Here is a 22,648-nt window from a genome sequence, read left to right on the forward strand (position 1 = left end):
ACAGACCATCCCCCATTTTCCTGTGGCCCTGGAGAACTCAGCCTCACAGCCTTCCTTTCCTTAGACTGCTACCATCCTCAGGGGCCCCAGGATCCATGAAGACCTATCCAAAAGCCTTACTGTTGGGTTCTTCTTTTGGTACCGATAATCTTGTCCACTAGCTAAATCCCTGCACTCCTGTGATCACACCCTCCTGCCCGTCCTTAGCCTCGCTGCTCTCTCTCTGAAGTGTCATGTGGACTGCAGCCCCTGTCACTGCTGGTACACCACCCCAACCCCGGAAGGGTTCTCTGTCCTTGGACCTAGTTTCCCTCCACCCGCCAGCCGCCTCCTCTTCAATCCCTTCTCTGGGCCACGTCAGCCATCTCCCTGGATGGTGGTGATCCGCGTTTTGCATGATCCATGACTGCATGTGCCCGAAAACCTTCAACCCTGAGTGAATGTTTGTTGCAGGCCCCAGGCCTACGCTTCGGGAGCTGACAGAAACCATGCAGGAAAGTGGCACCATGACTTTGTACCGCCAGCTAATATTCAGCAATGGCTGAGCGCTGACTTCATGCCAGATGCGTGGAGGGCTTCGTCTTCAGGACGGCGTCACACATTAGGTAATATTATTCTCAACCTCAAGGGACAGAAAAGGAGTCTCTGTGAGGTGCACACAGGTCTGTTGTCACACAACTGAGGGTACGAGAGGCTCCACACAGGCCGCCTGGCAATCCACAGCCCACCCTCTCGGCCGCTACGCCACACGGTCGGTCCCATGCGCGAACCGGGCCCTCAGCGCTGCCTGTAACCATCTGGCTGCAATTTTCCACGGCGCAATTTTAAACTCACTTGTCCCAAACCCCTCACTTCCCTACCTTGACTCTCGCTCTCAACAGATGACTGTGCCTCCTAATTACACAGAAAACAGAAGCCATCAGACCATTTATCTCGCTCTCCCGCCACCAAACACATAAGCTTACCTGCATCATTTTCTTCCACGGCTGCCTTCCCGCCTGTTACAATATGACATTTTCAAAGATGGAAAAAAGGCACAACTATAAGATAACAGACATGTTCTTTCCAAGGGGATAAAGAATCCATTTTATTTCAGTGGGGGGGGCGGGGGGAGGGGGGAATGTTAAAACAAAGCCATATACAATTTGTAACAAATACAATTGTTTGTTCCCTATCCTGAATAATTACAGTATATACAAATTCAATAAGGCACTGGTTCCCCAAAAGAACACAAATGAATCTTCTTTTGAAACAGACAACAAAACCCCTTATATATTGCCAACTTTTCTCCAAAAAATATGGCATTGTTCTTTGTTTTGTTTTACAAGAGGAATCATAATTGCTAAATTAAATCACTTCTGATGCCACTGCTTTCATTTCCACTGCTATGCGACCGAGTTTTCTAAAGAGATAGAACTGCAGAACTATTCAAGTTTAAAAAAAAAATTGCTTTCAGTGCCTTCCCGCTCACAAACAAAGAAGAACCAGAACAGACCAACGGCGTAAACCTCCGTAACGTCTAATGACTACGCATGACTCTAGGAACACGAAATTCTGTCGTTATTCAGTATTTCCTGTACCTGAGTACACAACAATCGAAATGTGTCAAGGAATTCCCTGGAAACAAAATCTTGGCATGTTTTCTAAGAAGCTTTATGTTTGAAGAATAAACAGAACAGTCACTAGTGGCCTGTGAGCGGTGCTGTCTGGCAAGGCCAAGCCCTGTCTCCTCATACACGACGTTCATAGCACTGTCACTTGTGACTTAACCAACTACATGCTTTCATAAATAAATATTATGTTTCATTTAGTACTTTATCATCCATAATATTTTACTCTCTAATCCACATAATGGAGTTGTGCCAGACTCCAAACTGAACATAATATTTATATATACATATATATTTATATAATATATACACACATACATAAACTATAAACCTGAACATCTTAGCATACAAAACTCACATTAGCTAGCAACTAATATTTTAGGATTCCCTCGGAGGGGAGGGAGTGATTAGAAGAAAATCTTAGTCTTTGAAATAGTCTTGAAAGGAAACAACTGACTACAGTAATTTTCAGGTTCCCACTTATTCTATTGAAAGACAAAACAAAAAAAAAAAAACAAAATTCACTTCTGAGCTACTAAAAATTTAAAAATCAAAAAGTATGATTTGGAAGTGAGTAGGTAGTCCCTTTAAGAACAATTTAGTATTCCCTAAATAAGGTGGGTTTGGGTAAGATACGAAGAAAAGTCTACTCATAAATAAATGCCTATCTCATTGAAAGACACTAACAACTAAATGGGTCTTTTTAAATATATCAAGAATAATTTTTAAATGTTCATAGTGAGTAAATCAGGTTGAGGATTAGAAAGCAAGCTATAGATTTTTCCAAAACAACTAAACAAATAATATAGAAGAAATTTGGATACTGTTTTAATTTCTTCCCATTCTTCATTGAAACCAAGTCCCCCCTACAAATCTAGTTTACTTTCAAATCATCACCTCCCCACAAAGTATTTTGATTGAAGTTACCTATGTATAAAAATTTACCAAAAATAACACACATTTTTATCTAAGAGGTAAGCCCAACCTCGCTTAAATTTAGGGAAAATCAAGAAACACAACTGCGTTCCCCACTCAACGGGCATCAATGTTTGCTTATTTGTTTGTAGATTATCTAATTTAGAGGCACTGAAGTTTCTCTCCAAGGCTCAGATGATTATCACACTTCATTGTACGCACACATTCCTTCCAAGCTATCACAGGGGATACAATGCGACCCAAGGGAAAGGAACCTTTGGGTTGCGATTCAGGTGATTTTAATCTCACTAAAAGCAGCCGTCTGATTACAATTCTATTTGGAAACGAGTGTTTTTAATCTGGGAGAAACAAACATTGTTCCTATTCAAGGGTTAAGAAAATCTTCGTTACACACAAAACGCGGCTCTAAAGCACTGGGAAGAGAATGCTGACTACAGAACACTCTTTCTCCTGATGTTCTCCCAAACTGTAAGCACAGCTCACAACCACTCTGTGCTCTAAGACGTTTTCAGGTTGAGCAAGTCACCAGCTGCAGGCCTACTCCAGAAGTGAGGAGAATATTTTCTCATTTTTCATGCAGCTGTCACATTTTCAAACACCCTCCATCCTCAGGCACCAACTGGTGAAAATGTGTTATAAAACACTGCCCCCTGGAGTATTCTGGAAGGAACGTCGTGTTTAAAAAGACCAAGAAGTACTTCCCCAATTCTTTACTAAACACTGCAGAATCTCTAAGAAACAAAAGAAAACCACAGTAAGGACACCTAGACGGATACAGGCGAGAGGGGTGTGCACAATTTTAAGCTTTATGTTCCTGTTGCTGAGGAATATTGGCCCTGTCAATGATCTGACTCACGTTCCTCAAAAGTTCAAACCCCACAGAGCCGAGTAGGTGAGGAGATGCTTTGCACAAGTGCCACAGAGAAGAAAAATAAATAAATTAATTAACAAGTGAACTGAACGTCATGAAAATAAAATAAACTGAGTCAGCACTCTTAAGACGTGAAATTATCATTTAGGGTGAGTATGCTCGATCCATATCTATCTTAGAATAATAAATCACAGCAGCCATAATATTTTGTGCCCTCCACTTGCTCTCTTCTGCTGTCCCCTCTGGAGGTTATATTTCTACTTTTAAATTAAAATTTAGTTAAATTAATATGACATGCTTTCTCTCCTTCCCTTCACTCAGACACAAAAGAGACAGACAATAACAAAAAGAAACTGTCATTATCTATATACAAAATAAGACAGGCATACTTTCCCTTGTGCTTCTAAGGCGGGCTTTCCTGCACAGATAAGAGACAAGCCATTTGCACCCCCAAGCCTCATCTTCTACCTTACTGACATATTTTTCTTACAACACAGGAGCAAAATTAGCTCTATTTTAAAGAGGCTTGTTTATAACAAAACTGATGGCAATTTTATGTAATATCGATCCTTTCGTTTGAGAGATCAAAAACATGCATGGGTCAGTTCTCTGCACCTAAAAACAGCTCTGTTTGTGTTTAATGAGAAGGAAAAGATTTTACCGTGACAGAAACGCCTTAAAAGAATCAGAAACACAAAGTGGTTCTAAAGAAAAGCATCAACACTTACTACTTCTCACAGAGTCACATGAAACCTTCATTTGTTCCATATTGTCTGAAGCTACGAAGGGTCACCTGCAGGAACCCCCAAACGAGGTCCCAGACAGGTGGCATCTGTACCCAGGTGCATTCACATTGCTGTGGCGGCCCCTAAATTCAGGGCTGGCCAAAGTGGTCTGAGGAGGCAGAACCGGGGAGATTTTCAGAGGAGTTCCACTCTGTGTTCTCCAACTTCACAGACTGTCTCTTGGTTTGAAGAGTGCAACAAAATTATACTAATGGAAAAAGGTATTTTAAAACTTGCCTTCCGGCAGAATTTCTGGGAAGACCTTTTGTTGTTATTAAACTATAATAGTAAAAACCTTAAAACATCTACATGATTTGTTCTATTTTGGCAAAATTAAAGCATCTTTTGAAGAAAAAAAAAAAGGGCAATCCCAAAATACAGGGCTTTCTTAGAAAGCAACATGCGTCATATCTTGAACAAGTTACCCAAGCGGTTTCTCCCTCCTACAAACAGACACGGTAAGAACGTGTTTCTGGGAACTTCTCTTTGTCCAGGCTGCTCCCTGAGAGGTGAGGCTGAACCCACTGGGAAGCAGGATGGTGTTCAAGGCTTGTACTGTGGATGCTTCTGGAACATCTTTTGCTCTGCCCACAAACAGAAGAGTATCTACTGGCTTTCTCAAGAGGTGCTTGTTTTTTCCCCTCAAATCAGAGTTTAATGTCCTGGGACTCTGACATTTTGGCTAGTGTTTTCTTGACGCGCAGGGCGGTCAGTCGTGATGCAGGATTGTGAGCCCAGCATTCCATCATGAGCTTTCCCATCTGCCTCAGACACTGTGGGAAGGGAAAGGAAAGCTGGAGTAACACGAGACACAGGGATTATCAGCAAGGTGGCCATTTGATATCTGGCTTTTGGTCTGAGGCTTCAGAAGTTTGAATATATATTTTTCATTTTTTTAATGTTTATTTTTGAGAAAAAGAGAGAGAGAGCGAGCGCAAGGGGGCAGGGGCAGAGAGAGAGGGAGACACAGAATCCGAGGCAGGCTCCAGGTTCTGAACTGTCAGCACAGAGCCCAACTCGGGGCTTGGACCCACGAACCCTGAGATCATGACCTGAGCCAAATTCAGGTGCTTAACCAACTGAGCCACCCAGGCACCCTGTAAATATAGTTTCAAAAGATACTCCTAAAAGCATGTAGACAAAATTCCATAAAAAATTCTTTTTTCATACAAATTCTAAATGACTAAAACACATTTTCATGTATTCCTTATGACAGTAGCAAGCAGGTGGTTTTGCTGATTGTAGAAGAGTGTCTTTGAAGTCCGTATTAAACAAATACAAAAATACCCAGGGAGTCTGTGTTCCACTCCACACTCCTACATTGTTTATAACACTCGATGAGCTTAAATCTTTTATCTAATTCCATACTATTCAAACAAACATGGTTATTCCTAAATCACAGCTGTCTGCTACAATAAGAGCATCGCACTGTACCATTTAACAAGATTAATGACCTGTGCACAGCCTCGCTAAAACTTTCTCCTGTGTTCTCCTGTGCCACATCAATTATTGGTCTTCCTGTTGAAAAGCACAATTTCACTTCATTAGAAATCTTCAGTGAAGGGATTCTGAATAATACCAATGCCTGTAACCACCTTCAAAATAACAGAACTCCAGGATCTCATAAAGTTTTCTGCATAGCTCATTGGAAAACATCTGCATTATTTAGCATTTCAGTAACGAGACACAAAAACAATGAACCAAGGATTATTTTTAAATGCATTTAACATTGAAGAATTAGTTTATATACAGTGCTCTTTCCATTTGTTGGCATTGGCTTTGGTACATGTTTGGTGGGGTGGGTTTTGGGGGGGGGTTGCTTTTTTTTCCCCCTGGGGATGCTTCAAACTCCTCTCTGAATGTTCCAGCCTGCCCGAGCACTCCAGGACTTGGTGAGTTTACAAGCTTGGAGCGTGGATGCAGAGGAAGCGGAGGAGGAGATGAGTCAGGAAATGCAAGGCCACCTAACTCGCTTCCTCCTTCTGAAGAGCTGCCTTCCAGACCTGCTCAGGTCTCATCACTGTGTTCTCAGAGCCAGGCTGAATATGGGTTTGTTCAGACTGCATCATATCATTGCCTGTTAACAAAGGTCCGTGGCACAGTTGGGCAGCTCAACTAAGTCAACTAGTATCCCTTCAGTGTAAAGAAAACTAGATTCTGCAGATGCCTATCTTTTCTCTCCTCAAGATGAGAGACTGTTGCAGGCTGGTTTGTCATGGAGAAAATCATGATGCTTTAAAGACACACACACACACACACACACACACACACACACACACACAGAAAGAACATCCTTTATGTAAATGTCAGGACATCACAAACAAGTGAAATAATGTGTACCCACTGTGCAGGCTAAGTGTTAACCCGCTCAATATAGTTTAGAAGTAGCAAAAGCAAATTGGAAAAAAGAAACAGATAATTTAACATACTACACTTAGCTCCACATAAATGACTGCAGTGAAGCACCATTACTGTCACCATCAAAACAAAGAAGGAGGATTCCTGTAGTGAATATACGGAATTTCAGCAAAAAGAGAAGAGTCTATTTAGAAGTTGGTCATAGCCACCTGTTTACCTCAAGCCTTACCTCATCACTGCTCCACCGGTTGGGGAATGAGGGACGTAGCTTCTTGATGCACACGATCTCTCTCATGTCCTCGTAAGAGGGGTCACTGGGCACCAGATCGTGATAGGGAAGCTGGTATTCTTCCACTATACCTGAAAATATGAGTTGTTTTTGAACTATTATTATCGTCACTTTCTATGAGGTAGACGTAAACGGCCAACATACAAACCGTTCTCAAAAAGTTCTGTCAGTACTAAAGACAAGCGTAGGCTGAAAAACTGCAAAATGAGTCTTGAAAAACTACATGTGCCCCAATGACACTTAATCTAATTAAAAACATAAATAGAAAATCTAATGAAACATATTATTACAGGTTTTTTCTAATTTCCCAAAGCTAAGTAAAACAAGCATCTCAAATTTATTTCCAATTTCATAAAGGGTCTTGTGTGCCAAATTAAAAAAAGAATCTATATTAAATCTCAATGCAAACTTGGCAGGCACCTCCCAAACTCATACCGCATAATATGGGACTGTTTCTATTATTGCAATATGAGATTATGAATCTCATAATACATTTGGCAGTGTGTCCTACTCGAACAAAACGGGAGATTTACATTTTTCTGCTTAATCATAAGAATGCACTTTTCCGCACTTAAAATTCAAAAAATTATACACACCTAAAAATACCAGCCATGATTTTTTAGGTGCAAGAGCTGTCTGATTTTTAATTATTTTCTCCTTTAAATTTTCTGTGTTTCACCCAACTTTCTCTAAGAAATGCATTACTTTGAGAAAAAAAGAGGTATTGCATAAAGGAGGGTTAAGATACAAATCTACGTCATCTTAGGAAAATGGCACTTAGCGTGAGAAATTCCGTTTCATTTTTCCTAGTATCTACTTTCTACCTTATTCCTTTTGTCCTTTAGAAAAGCAGGCTACTTATATCTTCTTTTCAGTCCTATCTGATTAACTCCTCACAATAATTACCAGCAGCCTCTGTCCTTAGAGGATACTGCTCTGAACACTCTATGTGGAGCACCTTTCCTCCCCATCCTGAATCATCTATTACAGAAGCGTAATTGCTTTTATCTGAACAAGATGATACCGCCAGGTTGGCAGGTTATCCAGTGCATCATTAAATTCGCTGCGGTTTACTCTGACAAAAGCAGGAGTCTGTGTTAGGCCCTTTCTTGCAAACTCAAACCCATATATAAACCTAAAGGACGAGAAGGTTCAGCAGTTTCCTCAGACCATTCCAGCTCACTGGCTTGTTCCTCGCTGAGAGCACAGAGCATGACTGCGTGTGTCGTCTACATTAACAGTTCCTTCCATTGTGTTTCATCTCCATAGGAGATACTAAAAGCCCCGGGTCTAAAGCATAGGGGATGCTCACACTTCATTTGAGTTCTTCCTCTTTTTCTAATTCTTAAGACAATGGCTCTGGCAACACCTTGAGGGCAAGGGCCACGTCTGTCTTATTCATCTCATATTTTCCTCAATGCCTAATGTTGGTGTCGTTATCAACATGGTGGTAAGCAAGTATATGTACCACAACAAACTCAGAGCCAACCACATAAAATTATGAATTAGTCAAAGTCTATCTTTGAACTATAGGCCTTCCTTCTTTCTCCTTATATGCAATTAAGTTATCAAAACTTCCATATTAGCTGCCATTTAATGGTGTCTGAAACCTCAAAAATTCTTTTTCTTCCCAGGTTTAGTAGACCTACATCCAGATGTATCTAGGTCACCCAATAGTCCCTAGACTAGGAAGACAAGACCAAAACTTCCACCATCTTCATAAAGGAAAGTGTTGGAGAACAGAGTTGTGTGTGTGTTTGCCTTTCTGGAAAGAGAAAACAAACTCACTTATTAGGAGCCCACTAGATACCAGGCATGTAGCTAAGCATGCTGTACAACTTATTAAATTTTTATAAACATGTTTGTGAGGTAGCATTATTACCCACATTATCCAGATGAGAAAAGTTGGTTTTGAGGGATTCAGTACCTTGCCCAAGGCCATACAGTCGGTATGGGGCAGAGCTGGGACTGGAATGTCTCTGGCAAACATATGCCAATCTCATAAAGAGAAAAGGCAACATTTTAGTACCTCTCAAATCTCCATAGGCAAAGACAGACCTAGTAAAGCAATTAATACCGTGCTGCTTTTATAAGGCTACCTTGTTTTTAAGCTGAGAATCATTTCTCCTGTGTTCCAGCTCACAGGCTTCCAAATACAGGTTTCCTGTGGACTTATTTGCTTTAGATGTTCAGGAAAACGTAATTAGAGAAGTAGTCTTGTAGTCTACTTACTACTCCTTCAACTTCGACAAACCTGTCGTAAGTGTAAGCACAGTATTCAAAAATAGGCTCATCTACTCTTTATACATCATGAACCAAGGCACAGTTAGTTAACTTCTATTTCGGTTTGCTCTTTTCTTCTTCGTATATAATGGGAGATTTATTCACTATCTGGTTAGGAAACATTTCCTGTGTCAACTTTCCTTTTTGCAGTTCTCTCACTTTAGAGGGAACGTGTTCGATTTTAAATTAAGCTTCTACTAGGCTCGGAATTCCCAGAGCAACGAGAAGGCATTGCATTGTGATCTTTCTACCAAAATCTAAATGCCTGCTGATTAACTGTTTCTCCTCTATATTTAAATATGAATCCAAATATAAGTTAAGCCCCTACCAACCAAAATGAAAATTTTAAATAAGAGCTAACATGTATTGAAAGCTATTGATGTACCAGGAAGTTTTAATTCTCTTTAATTCACCTCCTTCTTAAGAAGAGAGAACTGGAATCAAGCCGAGTAACTTGCCAAAGGTTCACAGATAGTAAACAGCAGGTTTGAGAATGAACCCCAGCCCCAGTGAAGTGTTCGCCACACTTTCAGAAGCATGGGCAAACTCAGGGTTTCACAAAAGTGAGTTTAAATTGGCCGTGATGAGCAGCAGCACGGTCTCTTACCAAGCACAGCCATGAGAGTAACCATAAACAGGGTACTTGATAATGAAGAGCCTAAGATTCAGCTTCTCACCTAAAAAGTGTTGGAATCTATTTAAAGACAGATGATGCAGCAGTAAGCGAGATACTACACGCAATAATAATGCCTCTGAATATTTAGTAATGTCTTGCGTTGTCTTACTAGGGAATCCTTGTTTGTAGGAAACTTATCATGACCAGTAGTAATACTCTTATGCTTTCATTTCCTTTTGATAAAAACTGATGTTTTCCAACTGCTTTATGAAGAAGAACTATAGAAAGTCAAGTGTGGGGGGGAGGTTAAGAATGGGTGTCCCACCCCACATTTCTGTCTGTACCTTACTTAACCTGCGTAGAGGAAGCCACAAGGAATGGGGTATTGGAGTTGGGGATGGGGCCCAGCAGGTTGGTGACAAGAAGCTGGAAGGAGGCAGTCCAAGATGATTCTAAGACGTCAGATATCACTTACTGGGGGGACTGTGACTGTATCAACCGAAACAAGGTGGAAAATAAAAGGCAATCGTGGACAATATGCTAACTCCGATCTCTGATCAGAAAGGATTTGTAGTAGATCCAACAGCATCACTGTTACTTACCTCCTGATACACATCTCCTAGCAACCTCCCAGAGGATGAGTCCAAAACTGTACATGTCGGCCATAATGTAAGACTGAAAGTGATTTCTATTTAAGCTCTCGTCCAACACTTCTGGGGGCATATAGCGTTTGGTGCCAACTCGGGTGTTGGGTGGTATGTCAACTTCATTGGTATCACTGAGGAAAAAGGAAAGCAAAGCCCTATCAGCACTGAGCGGGACCAACAAATGACAAGTTGAAGGGATTCCTGAACAGGGTTTTAGCGAAAGGTGGGAAGGGATAGCCTTTCACAGAATAACGTTTCCCTGAAGCATATGTTTTGCCAGGAGTTGTATTATATATTCACACGTAAAAACCCAACGAAGATGGCAGAGTGAAGCTACGACATACAAGGTTGCATTGCCACTGGATCAAATATACACTCGGAATAACTGCTATATATCTATTAAAAATGCCTAAAAATATCTTCTTCCCCTTCATATTTTAATAGTTTTGCTCTGAAAATTGGCATGAGCACATGCCAAGGTGGTTCGTTTGAGACAGTATTTTTAAAACCAAGTGTTGCGAGGTTTTTAGAGGTGCAAACAAGTTAAAAAATGAGGGAGGAAGAGAACCAACAAAGACCTGAAAATGTTTTACTCTGATAAGCAGGATCTACAACATGTACTTCTTAATAAAAGGAGGAAAGGAATAACTGAACATAGTATCAGTAGGTGAATGAAAATTTCAGGACGCGACCCATTCATCCTGATGTCCCATAGACTGGGAGAAAATTCACGATGGGTGGACACCAATCTGTAGAATGGCACTTGGGAACCACTGCCTCAGTGCTGCGAGCTGCAGCCGGAGTTCTGAATGGAGATGTGTAAAGTCAAACTACCATTGCTCGATAGGCTGACAAACTAACCAAGACGAGGTGTGTAAAATCGCGACCAGCACAGTCCGAAGCATGTATCAGAGGTTAACTAGTATTTTCTCAGCAGACACTAGTGGAGCTACGAAGAGCAATAAACCCCAGTTTTGGTGAAGAAACTATTAAACAGAAAAGACACAAAAAGTCATTGTTAAAACTGCCGTTTGCGGGGGATCGTGGCTAAACCCGGCTATCTCCTAATCCCTAGGGAACATGTGCTCCTTTTCATCACACTCCACTGACTCTCTAGCAGCTACGTGTTATTTCTCCTCCATGAGGAAGTTACACAGAGCAAATATCACATTTATCAGGCTGGGTCACAGGCAATAACGCCAAACTTGCCCAAACACTACTGGCTTTCAGAAAGAACCTGTGGCTTTGATCTCCCTGCCTCCATCTTTATTGTCTACAACAGAAACTATGCAGTGTCACCTGGGAAAATTTAAAGGGTGGCAGATGTCTCTCTGCAGATCTCCAAACTGTTAACATTTACTAAAACGCATAAAGCTTCATCCTTAGAACCATTTTAAATTCATTTCCAGCTAAAAGCCTTAATATAAAGCTATTGCAACAGATGGGCCACCAGTATTCTCATTAGGCCCCTCAGGATCTTCTAGGAGCTACTGCTCTGAGAAAGCCTGTTTGTTTTTAAAATAAAAGTTAAAGTGTAAATTTTTAAAAATGAAAATAAATAAATTTACATATACACGCATATATATATATATATATATATGTTATATAATATATATTAGTCTGTAATATAGACTTGGAAGAAAGTGAGCCAAGAAGCAGCTTAATGATAAAATGAAAAATATCAGATTTCAAAGATGCCACAAAAATTCCACTTTTAATTATACTGACATCTCTTCTGTGAGCACGTAGTAGGTACTTCATTAATGTGTTCTAATTTATGATTTTGAATCATTAGAGGAAGACAGTGGTGGGCCTGGGTAGAGAATTCTGGTTTCTATACAAAGAAACAAACATGGGGGTTGGCAGATGGAAAGAAACTGGTAAAGGGCCTAAATTATATTCCAGAACATGGACTGGGAGACGAAATCAAGACCAGTCTTATCATGGGCCCCACAAGAGTGTATCTGGGCCAAAGATATACTGTGACCACACTTGATAAAGATTTTAGGCAACTCCTTCCCATTCTTACTCTTAGCTTCTTGTGCTTTATTTGGATTTGCTAGGTCAGGAAGGGCTAACAGAATGTCTGACATGGAGACAATCTATTGTAAACTGAAAGGTAATAGTCACTTGATGACAGAATTAAGATTTCTGATAGGTAGACTACACAGAGTTCATCTCTACACTCTCATTCCCTCAAACACTGAACAAACATACAATAAGGGATTTGGTTGGTCCGTCAGATTTCCAAAAAATGTGCAGGCTTGGCACGACTGTCCCCTCTCTTCTTTCCTTTCCCCACGCTTCGTGTTTCCCTAGTAGTATGTGAATAGATACCCCGCTCAGAATATCTGAATAAGTATCTGTCTTCCAACCTAAAATGTAAACTCCTTGAGCCCTAAATATCTACCATAATCATTTCATAGCCCTAAAGAGAATTGTCCTGATCCCTCTCCATTCACAATGGGCTGTGCACATGGTTGGTAAATAATACACTTTAACTGAAAGAAAGAAAAGGCCAGTCTACAGTAAACTTTGCTATAGATACTTTAAAGAGAAATATAAAAAAATCTCTGTGGCACCTGGGTGGCTCAGTTGGTTGAGCGTCCGACTTCAGCTCAGGTCATGATCTCACGGACCGTGAGTTCAAGTCTGCATTGAGCTCTGTTCTGACAGCTCGGAGCCTGGAGCCTGCTTCACATTGTGGGTCTTCCTCTCTCTCTCTCTGCCCTCCCCTGCTCATGCTCTCTCTCTCTCTTTCTCTCAAAAATAAACATTAAAAATATAAGAAAAAATCTCTGTTGTATATAGACCATAAAATGAGACATTACCAATATCTAAGAGGTTAAATAAAATTTTGTTAAGCAAAGTAACGTTGTAAAAGATTACTGTTAACCTAATGGCAAATGCCTTCAGCACTACACTTAAATGACAAACACGCCAATTATAAGTACTTCATATCAAACATCATAAAGGGGCAGACCCTCCAAGACATATATAGCTCCAGCCCCTCTTCGCTCAGGAGTGTTTTTATATTGGAAAGTAATTAAACTGCAGCTCTCTCTCAGGTTTTCAGTAACGTTATCTTAGCTGCTCCCAAATTAGGGAAGAGAAAAAGTAAGTTTGTTCATCTTCAAGACCAAAAATAGAAGCCAGGGATATTGACACTGGGGGACCGAGAATAAAGGAAGAAAAAGAGGCCGTAAGTAGAGATCAATGATGCAGAGCATGTAAGAATAGGGGATAAAGTAACTGAAGGAAGGGGTCAAGGAGGAAGAAGGAAACAGGAAAGGTCAGGGCGCCTTCAGCTTTCCCTGGCTTCCTTTTCCACGAAGGGGCAGTTCATGAGAAAAGACAGATACTGTACAAGGAGGGCAGAGTCGGAGAAACGAACTCTAAATGCACAAAAGAATCCTCTGTGCTGCAGCAGCCACATGTACATGTGGTCAAATCATAAAATCACTCAGAGCAAAGATAAATACCAACTTCAGGATACTAGCTACTTCCGGGTCGGGTAAAGGGGAATAAAATAGGGAGCAGAATGCAAAGGGCTATCTTCAACATTGCATTAAAAAAAAAAAAAAAAAAAAAAAAAAGACCAGATAAAAATAAGGCAACTTGTTAACTTTGTTAACATTATAACAATTGTTACATGAGTGCCTTATTATTTTTTATACTTTTCTGTATATATAAATATATTTTAATTAAATATATTATAAAGGAAAAGAATTCAGCAGGGTAAGGAACAAGAAAAACGTACCTTTCAAGGATTAAGGGATAGGTTGGAAACATAAGGTTCTGAAGAGCAAAAGTGGACCCAAGTAGAGAAGATGAGTTTCTACCAGGAAAAACCAAAAACATTCTATCAAAAACATGGGTGCCACGTTCACTGTAGAGGAAAACATGATCTCTCCTGCCTTCCAATGGAGAAGAGTTAGAAAGATTTGCACAAAGTGCTCATAACTGAAAAATTGGGTTTAGAGAACTACAGGGGTAGATATTTTTACTTACACTTTAATAATTAATCCTTCTACTAGATCCAACATTGACTTTCATCCCTGTTAATGTACCAGTGTGATACAGGCTTAAGTAGAATGTGAAAAAACATAAAACTATAATTTGAATGAGGCACCTGGGTGGCTCAGTGGGTTAAGCATCCTACTCTTGATTTTGGCTCAGGTCATGATCTTACAGTTCATAGGATCGAGCCCCACATCAGGCTCTGCACTGACAGCTCAGAGCCTGTTTGGGATTCTTTCTTTCTCTCCCTCTCACTCAGCCCCTCCCCCACTTACGTGTGCACACGCTGTCTCTCTCCTTCTCTCTCTCTCAAAATAAATAAACTTAAAAAAATATATCTAAATATATATATATATTTATTTAATATATATAAATATATATATTTATATCTTTTTTGAACAAAATAAATTAAGGGTTGTCAGGCAACTTCCTCTCCAGGCAAAAAAATTGTTTTAGAATCTTACATTACTGGGTATTTTTCTTTATGAACTTTAGGGACAGTGGGCTGGGACAGGATTAAATAAAAACACCTAAAATTTTCTGAATAAAAAATAAACAGTAATTTGGGAGGTTGGGGGTAAAGAGGCAAGTCAATTAGGGAGAAAAAGGGTTCTCTCCTCTGACCTAGAGTCATGACAAGATGTTAAGCTTCTGTAGGAAACAAAGATCAGGAAAATGTTCTGGTGGCATGAATTTCATGACTAAATTTTACACAGTGCCCTACAACGTATCTCAGCAAAGCTCTCTTCAACCTTGAGTTGATGGTGTTTGGCAAAGAAAAGAATCAGCTACTATACTATGTGGAGGTATAGCAAACATATATATATAGAACATATATCAAAGATATAAGGCTGATAGGACAGAGAGGAAAACAGTTCCTTAGGGTCCCCAGATGCGCTGTGAATGAAACCGAGTTCCCTACTGTATTAAGTAGGATTAGGGCTGATGAAGTGTAATTTTATTTGATTCTCAAAATGTAGGATGCCCTCAGCTAGGACTACATAAAGAGGCATGAAAACAAACTTCCTATTTCTGACCAAAATCATTTGGATGACAGTGGTAGGATAAAGAAAGTGGCAGCATGGTGGTGTAAGAGGTCTACAGAGGAGACCAAACCTTCCAGCATTCGTACACTCTCGGTGGCTCCTTCTCATCCAACGGGGATACAAAGTGATCGAGGCTCCTCAAGGCAACTGCTTTAGGCAGGGAGAGGGCAGCATGGCACACTGACAGTGTGAGACAATGGCAGCCAGAGAAGGGAAGAGAAGGCAATGAAAGGATACAATACTAAGATTTTCCTCTTCTCAAGGTGACAAGGAAGACTGATGAAGTAGGCACATGGCAGAAGCAATAGGACCTGCTGGGAGACAGATTTCATTACTGACATGGTTTAGAACCTTGGGCGCACGGTGACGATTTTAATCGGTTTTATTGTCTATGGACAGTGCCGCTCCCTACTGCGTATGTGGCCCCCTGGGTCTGGCCCTGGTACCCAGAGTGGCACGTGCGCACTGCAGTTCTTAAAGTAACCAGCAGAGGGAACCGTGGAGCTTCTGTGAATGCAGAGAGGCTCAAAGTGGAGCCTCCAGCAAGGAGTCAGAGAGAGCTAGAGGATGAGCCTGGGCAAAGCATGGGACTGGGGAATAAGGCACGACTTACACTGTCAGCCATGATGCACCAGAGGAAGGGCAGGCAAAAGATTTTTATTTTGGTGGCAGAGTATGATAAAGCAGATTTTTTAAAACACAGTCTTCGCCTTAACCTTGTTCTGGGTTAACTATTTTTCAGGTTCATTAAACCTCCCAATTATAAACACATAGCAGGAATTCTTGCAAGAAGTGTTGGGTAAAGGAAAAAGCCACAGGTTCGGCACAGTGCACATTCCCCCTGTACCATCGGCTGAAGGGAGAGGTGCACGAAAGACATGAAGATCCCACTGTGGCCATGAGAAACCAGCTTGGGGAGTCAAGATGTTAGCTCCAATCAGGTGGCTGTGGCTCATGAAGCCTTTGGTCACACGCAGGCGGTCTTCTGCTGGGTGTTGCTGGTGTCTAAAACAGAGAGATGAAAGAAGGAGAGAGGGAGAAGGGAGATAAAAAGGTAATAGAGAAGGAAGAGAAGCAAACATCACATACCTTTAATAATCTAAAAAGGGGTTTAAAAAATAAGAATTCAGTGATCAAAAAAGAATGAAATCTTGCCATTTGCAAAACATGGATGGAACTAGAGTGTATTATGCTAAGTGAAATAAGTCAGCCAGAGAAAGATAAATACCGTAGGACTTCACTCATATGTGGAATTCAGGAAACAAAACAGATGAACAAAAGGGAAGGGAAGCAAAAATAAGATAAAAACAGAGAGGGAGGCAAACCATAAGATACTCTTAAATACAGAGAACAAACTGAGGGTTGCTGGGGGGCGGTGGGGGAAGATGGGCTAGATGGGTGATGGGCATGAAGGAGGGCACTTGTGGGGATGAGCACTGCGTGTTGCATGTAAGTGATGAATCCCTAAGGCTACTCCTGAAACCATTATTGTACTATATGTTAACTAACTTGGATCTGAATTCAAAAGAAAAAAGAAAAAGAAACTACTCCGAAACAATAAATAAACAAGAAGAACTGAACTTGCAAGAACAATGAAAGAAGGGCAGGAGGCATAAGACATATAAGGGAAGCCAATGGTTTGCTTGAGGCTTGCAAATGACATCTGAAATTAACCACACGGGAAACATAGTAGAGCCTCCAGAACCTCCTGGTAGGAAGACAGAAGCAGCCTCCCAACGCATGAAAGACCCTCCTGAGCCTTCAGAGGAAGGGGCTGTGCACATCCCTGGGTGTTTCCTACAGCATCTGGTAGGTAACAGTGGTGCTGGCCGGCCACGCTGAACTCTGCCCAGTCAGATGCTAACCAATGAGGAGAGTTTTCTGCTGCACTTTCAAAAAGACTCAATGCTTCTACAATTAAATCCTGAGACATCTCAGGATTTCTGAGCAACAGAACTTTCAAGCTAAAAACCCTTCAAAAAGAGGGTGGACATGGCTGCAAAACCCTGACAGAGAGCGGGGATTCTGCCACTAATCAGCGGAGTTCTTGGACTCCGGCGAGTCATTTAGGCATGCCACTTTTTAAATATACCACTAAGTACACAAACCAGAGGCAGGGTTAGTGCTAATGGCATCAGAAGGACGCAGAGGAAATGCAGTGCCTCCTGGGCTGGGTCACTCCACCTCCTTTGCATTTGGACAAGTTGACAATTATCAGTTGGGAGATCCGCGTTACAGACCAATCTCCATTGTAGTTTTTCTATTTAAAATTTAATAGGGGCGCCTGGGTGGCGCAGTCGGTTAAGCGTCCGACTTCAGCCAGGTCACGATCTCGCGAACCGTGAGTTCGAGCCCCGCGTCAGGCTCTGGGCTGATGGCTCGGAGCCTGGAGCCTGTTTCCGATTCTGTGTCTCCCTCTCTCTCTGCCCCTCCCCCGTTCATGCTCTGTCTCTCTCTGTCCCAAAAATAAATAAACGTTGAAAAAAAATTAAAATTTAATAGCAGAGAAGTTCTAAACCAGGATTTTTTTCCCCCTAAGAAAATATATTATTCTGACACTGAAGGACCAAGTGGGGTTGCTTGACCCTCCAAAGTAAAAAGTGAAAAGATTGGTAAGTTCCTTTAAGGGATTTCACATGTCATTGTTTTGTCCTCCCAAGAGAGATTTGGGGTTACGATGATGTCTGCTTCAGCATCACCTGGATTAAGTCTCTATTGGGCAAGAAATACATCAGCACTTACATCATTTTCAAGAGAGTGCATGAAAAAAAAATGAAGACAGCCTAAAAAAAAAATTATACGAGCAGGAAATCTCTGAAGCATAGTCCACTCTCTCTGTGGCTCTCAACTTCCCTGGGAACCTCCCAGAAATTACTTAAAAGCCTGAGAGAACACTTACCATGTAGAGACCATGGTAAAGATTAAATTCTCACAGGAAGTTCACTTATGAAGTCTGAGAATTCCACACTGGGTTACCTTTGACCCCACTTGTAATAAGATCTTTAACGATCTCTGTGTGTGCACGTGCCCCCAAAATAGGAAAATCAGGAAAAGAGCAGAAACCAAAGAAATATATAAAGCAAGGTTTAAAAGTAAAGCTCAAAAATTGAGAAGAGCAAAGTTCCTTTGAAACACAGAAAATAAAATGTGAAAAGGACCTCTGAAACTATCAAATGCAGCCTCCATTTAATGGAAGGAAACTGAGGTCCAGAAAAGTAAATGGTCCCACAACTGCTCTAGCCATGAGATTTGTGCCTCCAACAGCCACGGTTTCACAGCTGAGCCAGTGTCCTCAAGCCTTCCTCTCTTGATGAACAAGTCAATATATGCCAAACAGAGCTCTGAATTATCCCCTTAAAGCACTCCCCTCTGCTTCCTGGAATCAGGGTTCACATGAAATTTTAAAGATCATTTAGTTCATTCTCCTTATATTAGCAGAGCTGAGTTTCAGAAATATAACTCTCGCTTTTCTTGCCTATTTTAAGATCTGCAGAGAAGAAAAGTCCTCAATTACTCTGATATTGCCAAGATGTATTGCTTCAAAACAATGTTGGAATACCTATAACGAGTAATTCACTATGTCATGTCAAATGGGAAATACATTAATTAATCTGGCACGGATCCTGCTCTCAAGATGCCCAGTGACAAGTAGGCAAGATGAGGCAGGTACTAATATACTTATACTATCAGGCAGACAAGGGCTGGGAAATTACCAGGGAGTAGAGAAGATGATGTCATTATTCCTAGCTAGAGGATGGGTAAAGTGACTTAAAGGCAGCTCTGAGACCGGATTAAGGTACACGAAGAAGCAGGGGCATTTCAGACTGGAAACTATGCAAGGCACCGTAAACATGCAGTACATATGGAGAAAACAAATACATCAGTTTTGCAAAAGCACACATACAAACTGGAGGGTTTGTAGGACGTAAAACAAGGAAGGTAGGGGCACCTGGGTGGCTCATTGGGTTGAGCATCCGACTTTGGCTCAGGTTATGATCTCATGGTTCATAAGTTCAAGACCCCATCAGGCTCCATACTGATAGCCCAGAGCCCATTTCAGATCCTCTACCCACCTCTCCCTCTGCCCCTCCCCCATTCTATTTCTCTCTCTCTCTCTCTCTCTCTCAAAAATAACTAAACATTAAAAAAAAAGAAAACCACCAACCAGGAAAGTAGATTTAATCCAGAGTGTGTAGGACCTCTGGAGCTAAGAACAGATGCTTTTTTTCTTCAACCTGTAGTTCACGAGGTATTGTGCACCTGTCCATTAATACAAAATTTGGGAGCAACACCTGTGTAATGGGCACCAAGGAAAGGCAGTAGGGATGTAAATGTGAGAAAAAAAAAACATGGTATCTACCTTCATGGAGCTTAGTCTTCACTGGGAATAACAGACAAGTAGTCCATGAATATTGCACACAAGTATGAGAAATGTCATGACAGCATGCACAGGGTCACACAGGAGGGCAGAAGACTAACTAAAAGTCAGACTTAAGGGAATAATAAGAGGTGTCCCAAAGAAATAAACTGCAAAGATAAGTTGTAGTTATGCAAACAGAAGAGGAGATGCTGGGCACTCAGGTAGAGATAAAAACATGTTAAAAACACCTGAAGGTGTGAGAAAGAATGAAGCATTCAGAATATAAACTACAGTTGAACCCAAAGCTATGGGAAACCATGAAATTATTATGCTGTCCAAAATTATGTTTCAAGAAAATAAATCTGGCAGCAGCATGTAGGGAAAAAAAATGGAAAGTAAGAAAGACAAAGACTACAAAAACTACAAAGTGCTTCACTCCAGAATCTAGAAAAATGGTAGAGGACCCAAACGGGATTCAGTCCTAGTGGGAATATCATGGAGAGAGAATCCATTCAACTGAGCAAACCAAAAACTGAAGGAACAAAGGAAATGTCAGACACCACACATTTTAGAATGGATCAACCACAACTGAGAACTAGAAAGGAAAGCAGGTATCAGCAGGAAATCTAGCAGTGGGGAAATATGTAAGAGACAGACCAAGAACAGAACCCACAGACAAAGAAAATGAACGTGGAATAAAGGCACATCAAGAAAATAGCAGGAAGAAAGGTTTGCACACTGTGGACAGTGGAATGACAATAAGAAAGGCTTCTGGTGACAAAGATCAATGGTACCCCTTAAAACAGGAGCTCAGGAGAGAAGGGAGAAGACACAAAATCACACAAGACATTGTGAATTACTGGATTCTGCAAGCAGATTACTCTATGGAACTCAAGAAATTTAACAGGGGAGGACCGAAGAGAGGCTGGTAATTTGAGAAGCACCATAGGATTGATTGATTGACTGATTGATTGATTGATTGATTTGGTAGAGGAGACTTTAAAAAGGCTGTAGATTAGAAAAAAAGAATTCAGAAGAGAGAAGGGATTTTTTTCATGTTGTCAGGAGGTTCTTAATTTCCTCCTGCTTTGATTTTAAAGGTGAGAACTTCAATACCATCTTCTAAATGGTGGAGACCTTCCTGTATTGGGGGCCTATTATTAAGTCACACCTCAGTCTTTACAAAAATACCAATCCATTAGTCTTTTCTCATGAGTTTTATTGTCCAAACATTTCATCATCTCCATGGCTTTTCCACTGTGCCCTTCTCCATATTCTATCAAGTCTTCTTTGGGGGAAAAAAAAATCCATGAGACGATCCAACGAATTAATAAAGGCTAAGCCTAGATTGAGTTTTTAAAAGGGTAGTTAGTTCTATGATGACCCCTCTACGCCAGCAGTTTGCAAACCCATTCTGTTTTGTATTCAAAGCAAAGGAATCAGTTCTTCTAACTAAATCATCTGCAAGATAAAAGGGGCTGCACTGATTAGGGGCAAAATAGAGCCCCACTTACTGGGTACTCTTCCTCCCCACTCTGCACAAGCTGCTGCTGTCACTCCAAGGAGCCCCAGCGGTCTGAAACCACTGTGTTATGACACATGTTGGTTTATGTGTTATTCACTTTAAGTCACGGTACAGTAGTGCTGCACGCTGACCGTGCTTTGTTAGTTTCTAACATTTCTCATGGAATAGCTATGCAAACAATCTTTCTTCCATAAGATAAAAAAAAAAAAAAACATGGCCTTTATCACCACATAACATGTAGATCTTTACTAAAACCTTTTCCTACCTACAAACGTATGCAGAATGCTCACCAAATCATCCCAGACATTAGGTACTCTTTTCTAAAGAGCTTCATGACAGCTACAAACCTAATGTAAACACTGTCTAGAAGCCAGGTCACCGAGGAGCACAGAAACAACAGGACACAAATACGTGTTTCTTCAAATAAATGTTTCTACTTTTTCCCTCCAAAGAAACATCAAAATTAAGAAGGTTCCTCCTCTAAATTTCCTAGCAGCACCAAATGCCAGAATGTACAATCTATAAAAAAGGGATAGAAGAGAATCATAAAAAGTGTATTCATTCACTTTAATACCAACCTAATAAATTTGACGGCCAGGCCCAGGTCAGCTATACAGCATGTTCCGTTTTTCTTCACCAGGATGTTCTTACTTTTCAGATCTCGGTGGGCGATTGCCGGTTTGCCTTGTGTACTAAAGATTTCAGTATGTAAATGACATAAGCCACTGACAGCAGAATAGGCTAACTTCAGCATTGATTTTGTATCTAGAGTGGTGGACTTCAGATAGTCATAGAGGGAACCGTTTTCATGGTAGTCTGTAATTAGGTACAACTGGGTCCAAGACCCTGTCCCTTTGATATCTGCAGCAATGAACCCTAAAAGGAAGAAGGACAAAAAGGTTTGAAGCCAAGTGTTTTCTGAATAGTATCAAGAATAATTCATATTCCCAAATATCATTCCTTGTCACAGAGGTGTCTTTGTTTAGTATTTCGTTCAGCTTTACGGTTATGCCTATGACAGTACTAAATTATGAATACCAACCAGAGGCCATCAAAACAGTAGAGGTAGAGGAACATTAAGCGTTTGTACCTGAAAACATGAGCCCTTTCTAGTCAGTCATTGATATTTACGTTATTATGTTACAGTAAATAGTATACATACGCCACGGTTTACAAAACAGGTCTGGAGTCAGGGCTTACACTCCATATTAGCTTATACTCTTTCCAACTTGGATGATGCAGGTACATTATTTCTAACTTGAGAAAATGTTTTAAAAATCAATTCTCAATATAAACTCTGGA

General features: G+C 40.8%; 1 protein-coding gene across 7 annotated transcripts in view; it reads right to left on the minus strand.

Annotated features, from left to right (window-relative positions):
• Positions 1–1,064: 1,064 nt before the first annotated feature.
• Positions 1,065–22,648, minus strand: part of BMPR1B (bone morphogenetic protein receptor type 1B) — a 408,527-nt gene continuing 386,943 nt past the window's right edge. For all 7 annotated transcript variants that reach the window (XM_027061034.2, XM_027061045.2, XM_053217116.1 and 4 more), the window contains 4 exons: positions 21,925–22,222; positions 10,351–10,526; positions 6,790–6,920; positions 1,065–4,975 (listed from right to left, as the gene is read on the minus strand). In XM_027061034.2, the coding sequence (XP_026916835.1) occupies positions 4,850–4,975; positions 6,790–6,920; positions 10,351–10,526; positions 21,925–22,222 (731 nt within the window). In that variant the 3' untranslated portion in view covers positions 1,065–4,849. The remainder of the gene's footprint in view (positions 4,976–6,789; positions 6,921–10,350; positions 10,527–21,924; positions 22,223–22,648) is intronic.

This window comes from Acinonyx jubatus, chromosome B1 (genome assembly GCF_027475565.1).
Source record: "Acinonyx jubatus isolate Ajub_Pintada_27869175 chromosome B1, VMU_Ajub_asm_v1.0, whole genome shotgun sequence".
Classification (NCBI taxonomy): domain Eukaryota; kingdom Metazoa; phylum Chordata; class Mammalia; order Carnivora; family Felidae; genus Acinonyx; species Acinonyx jubatus.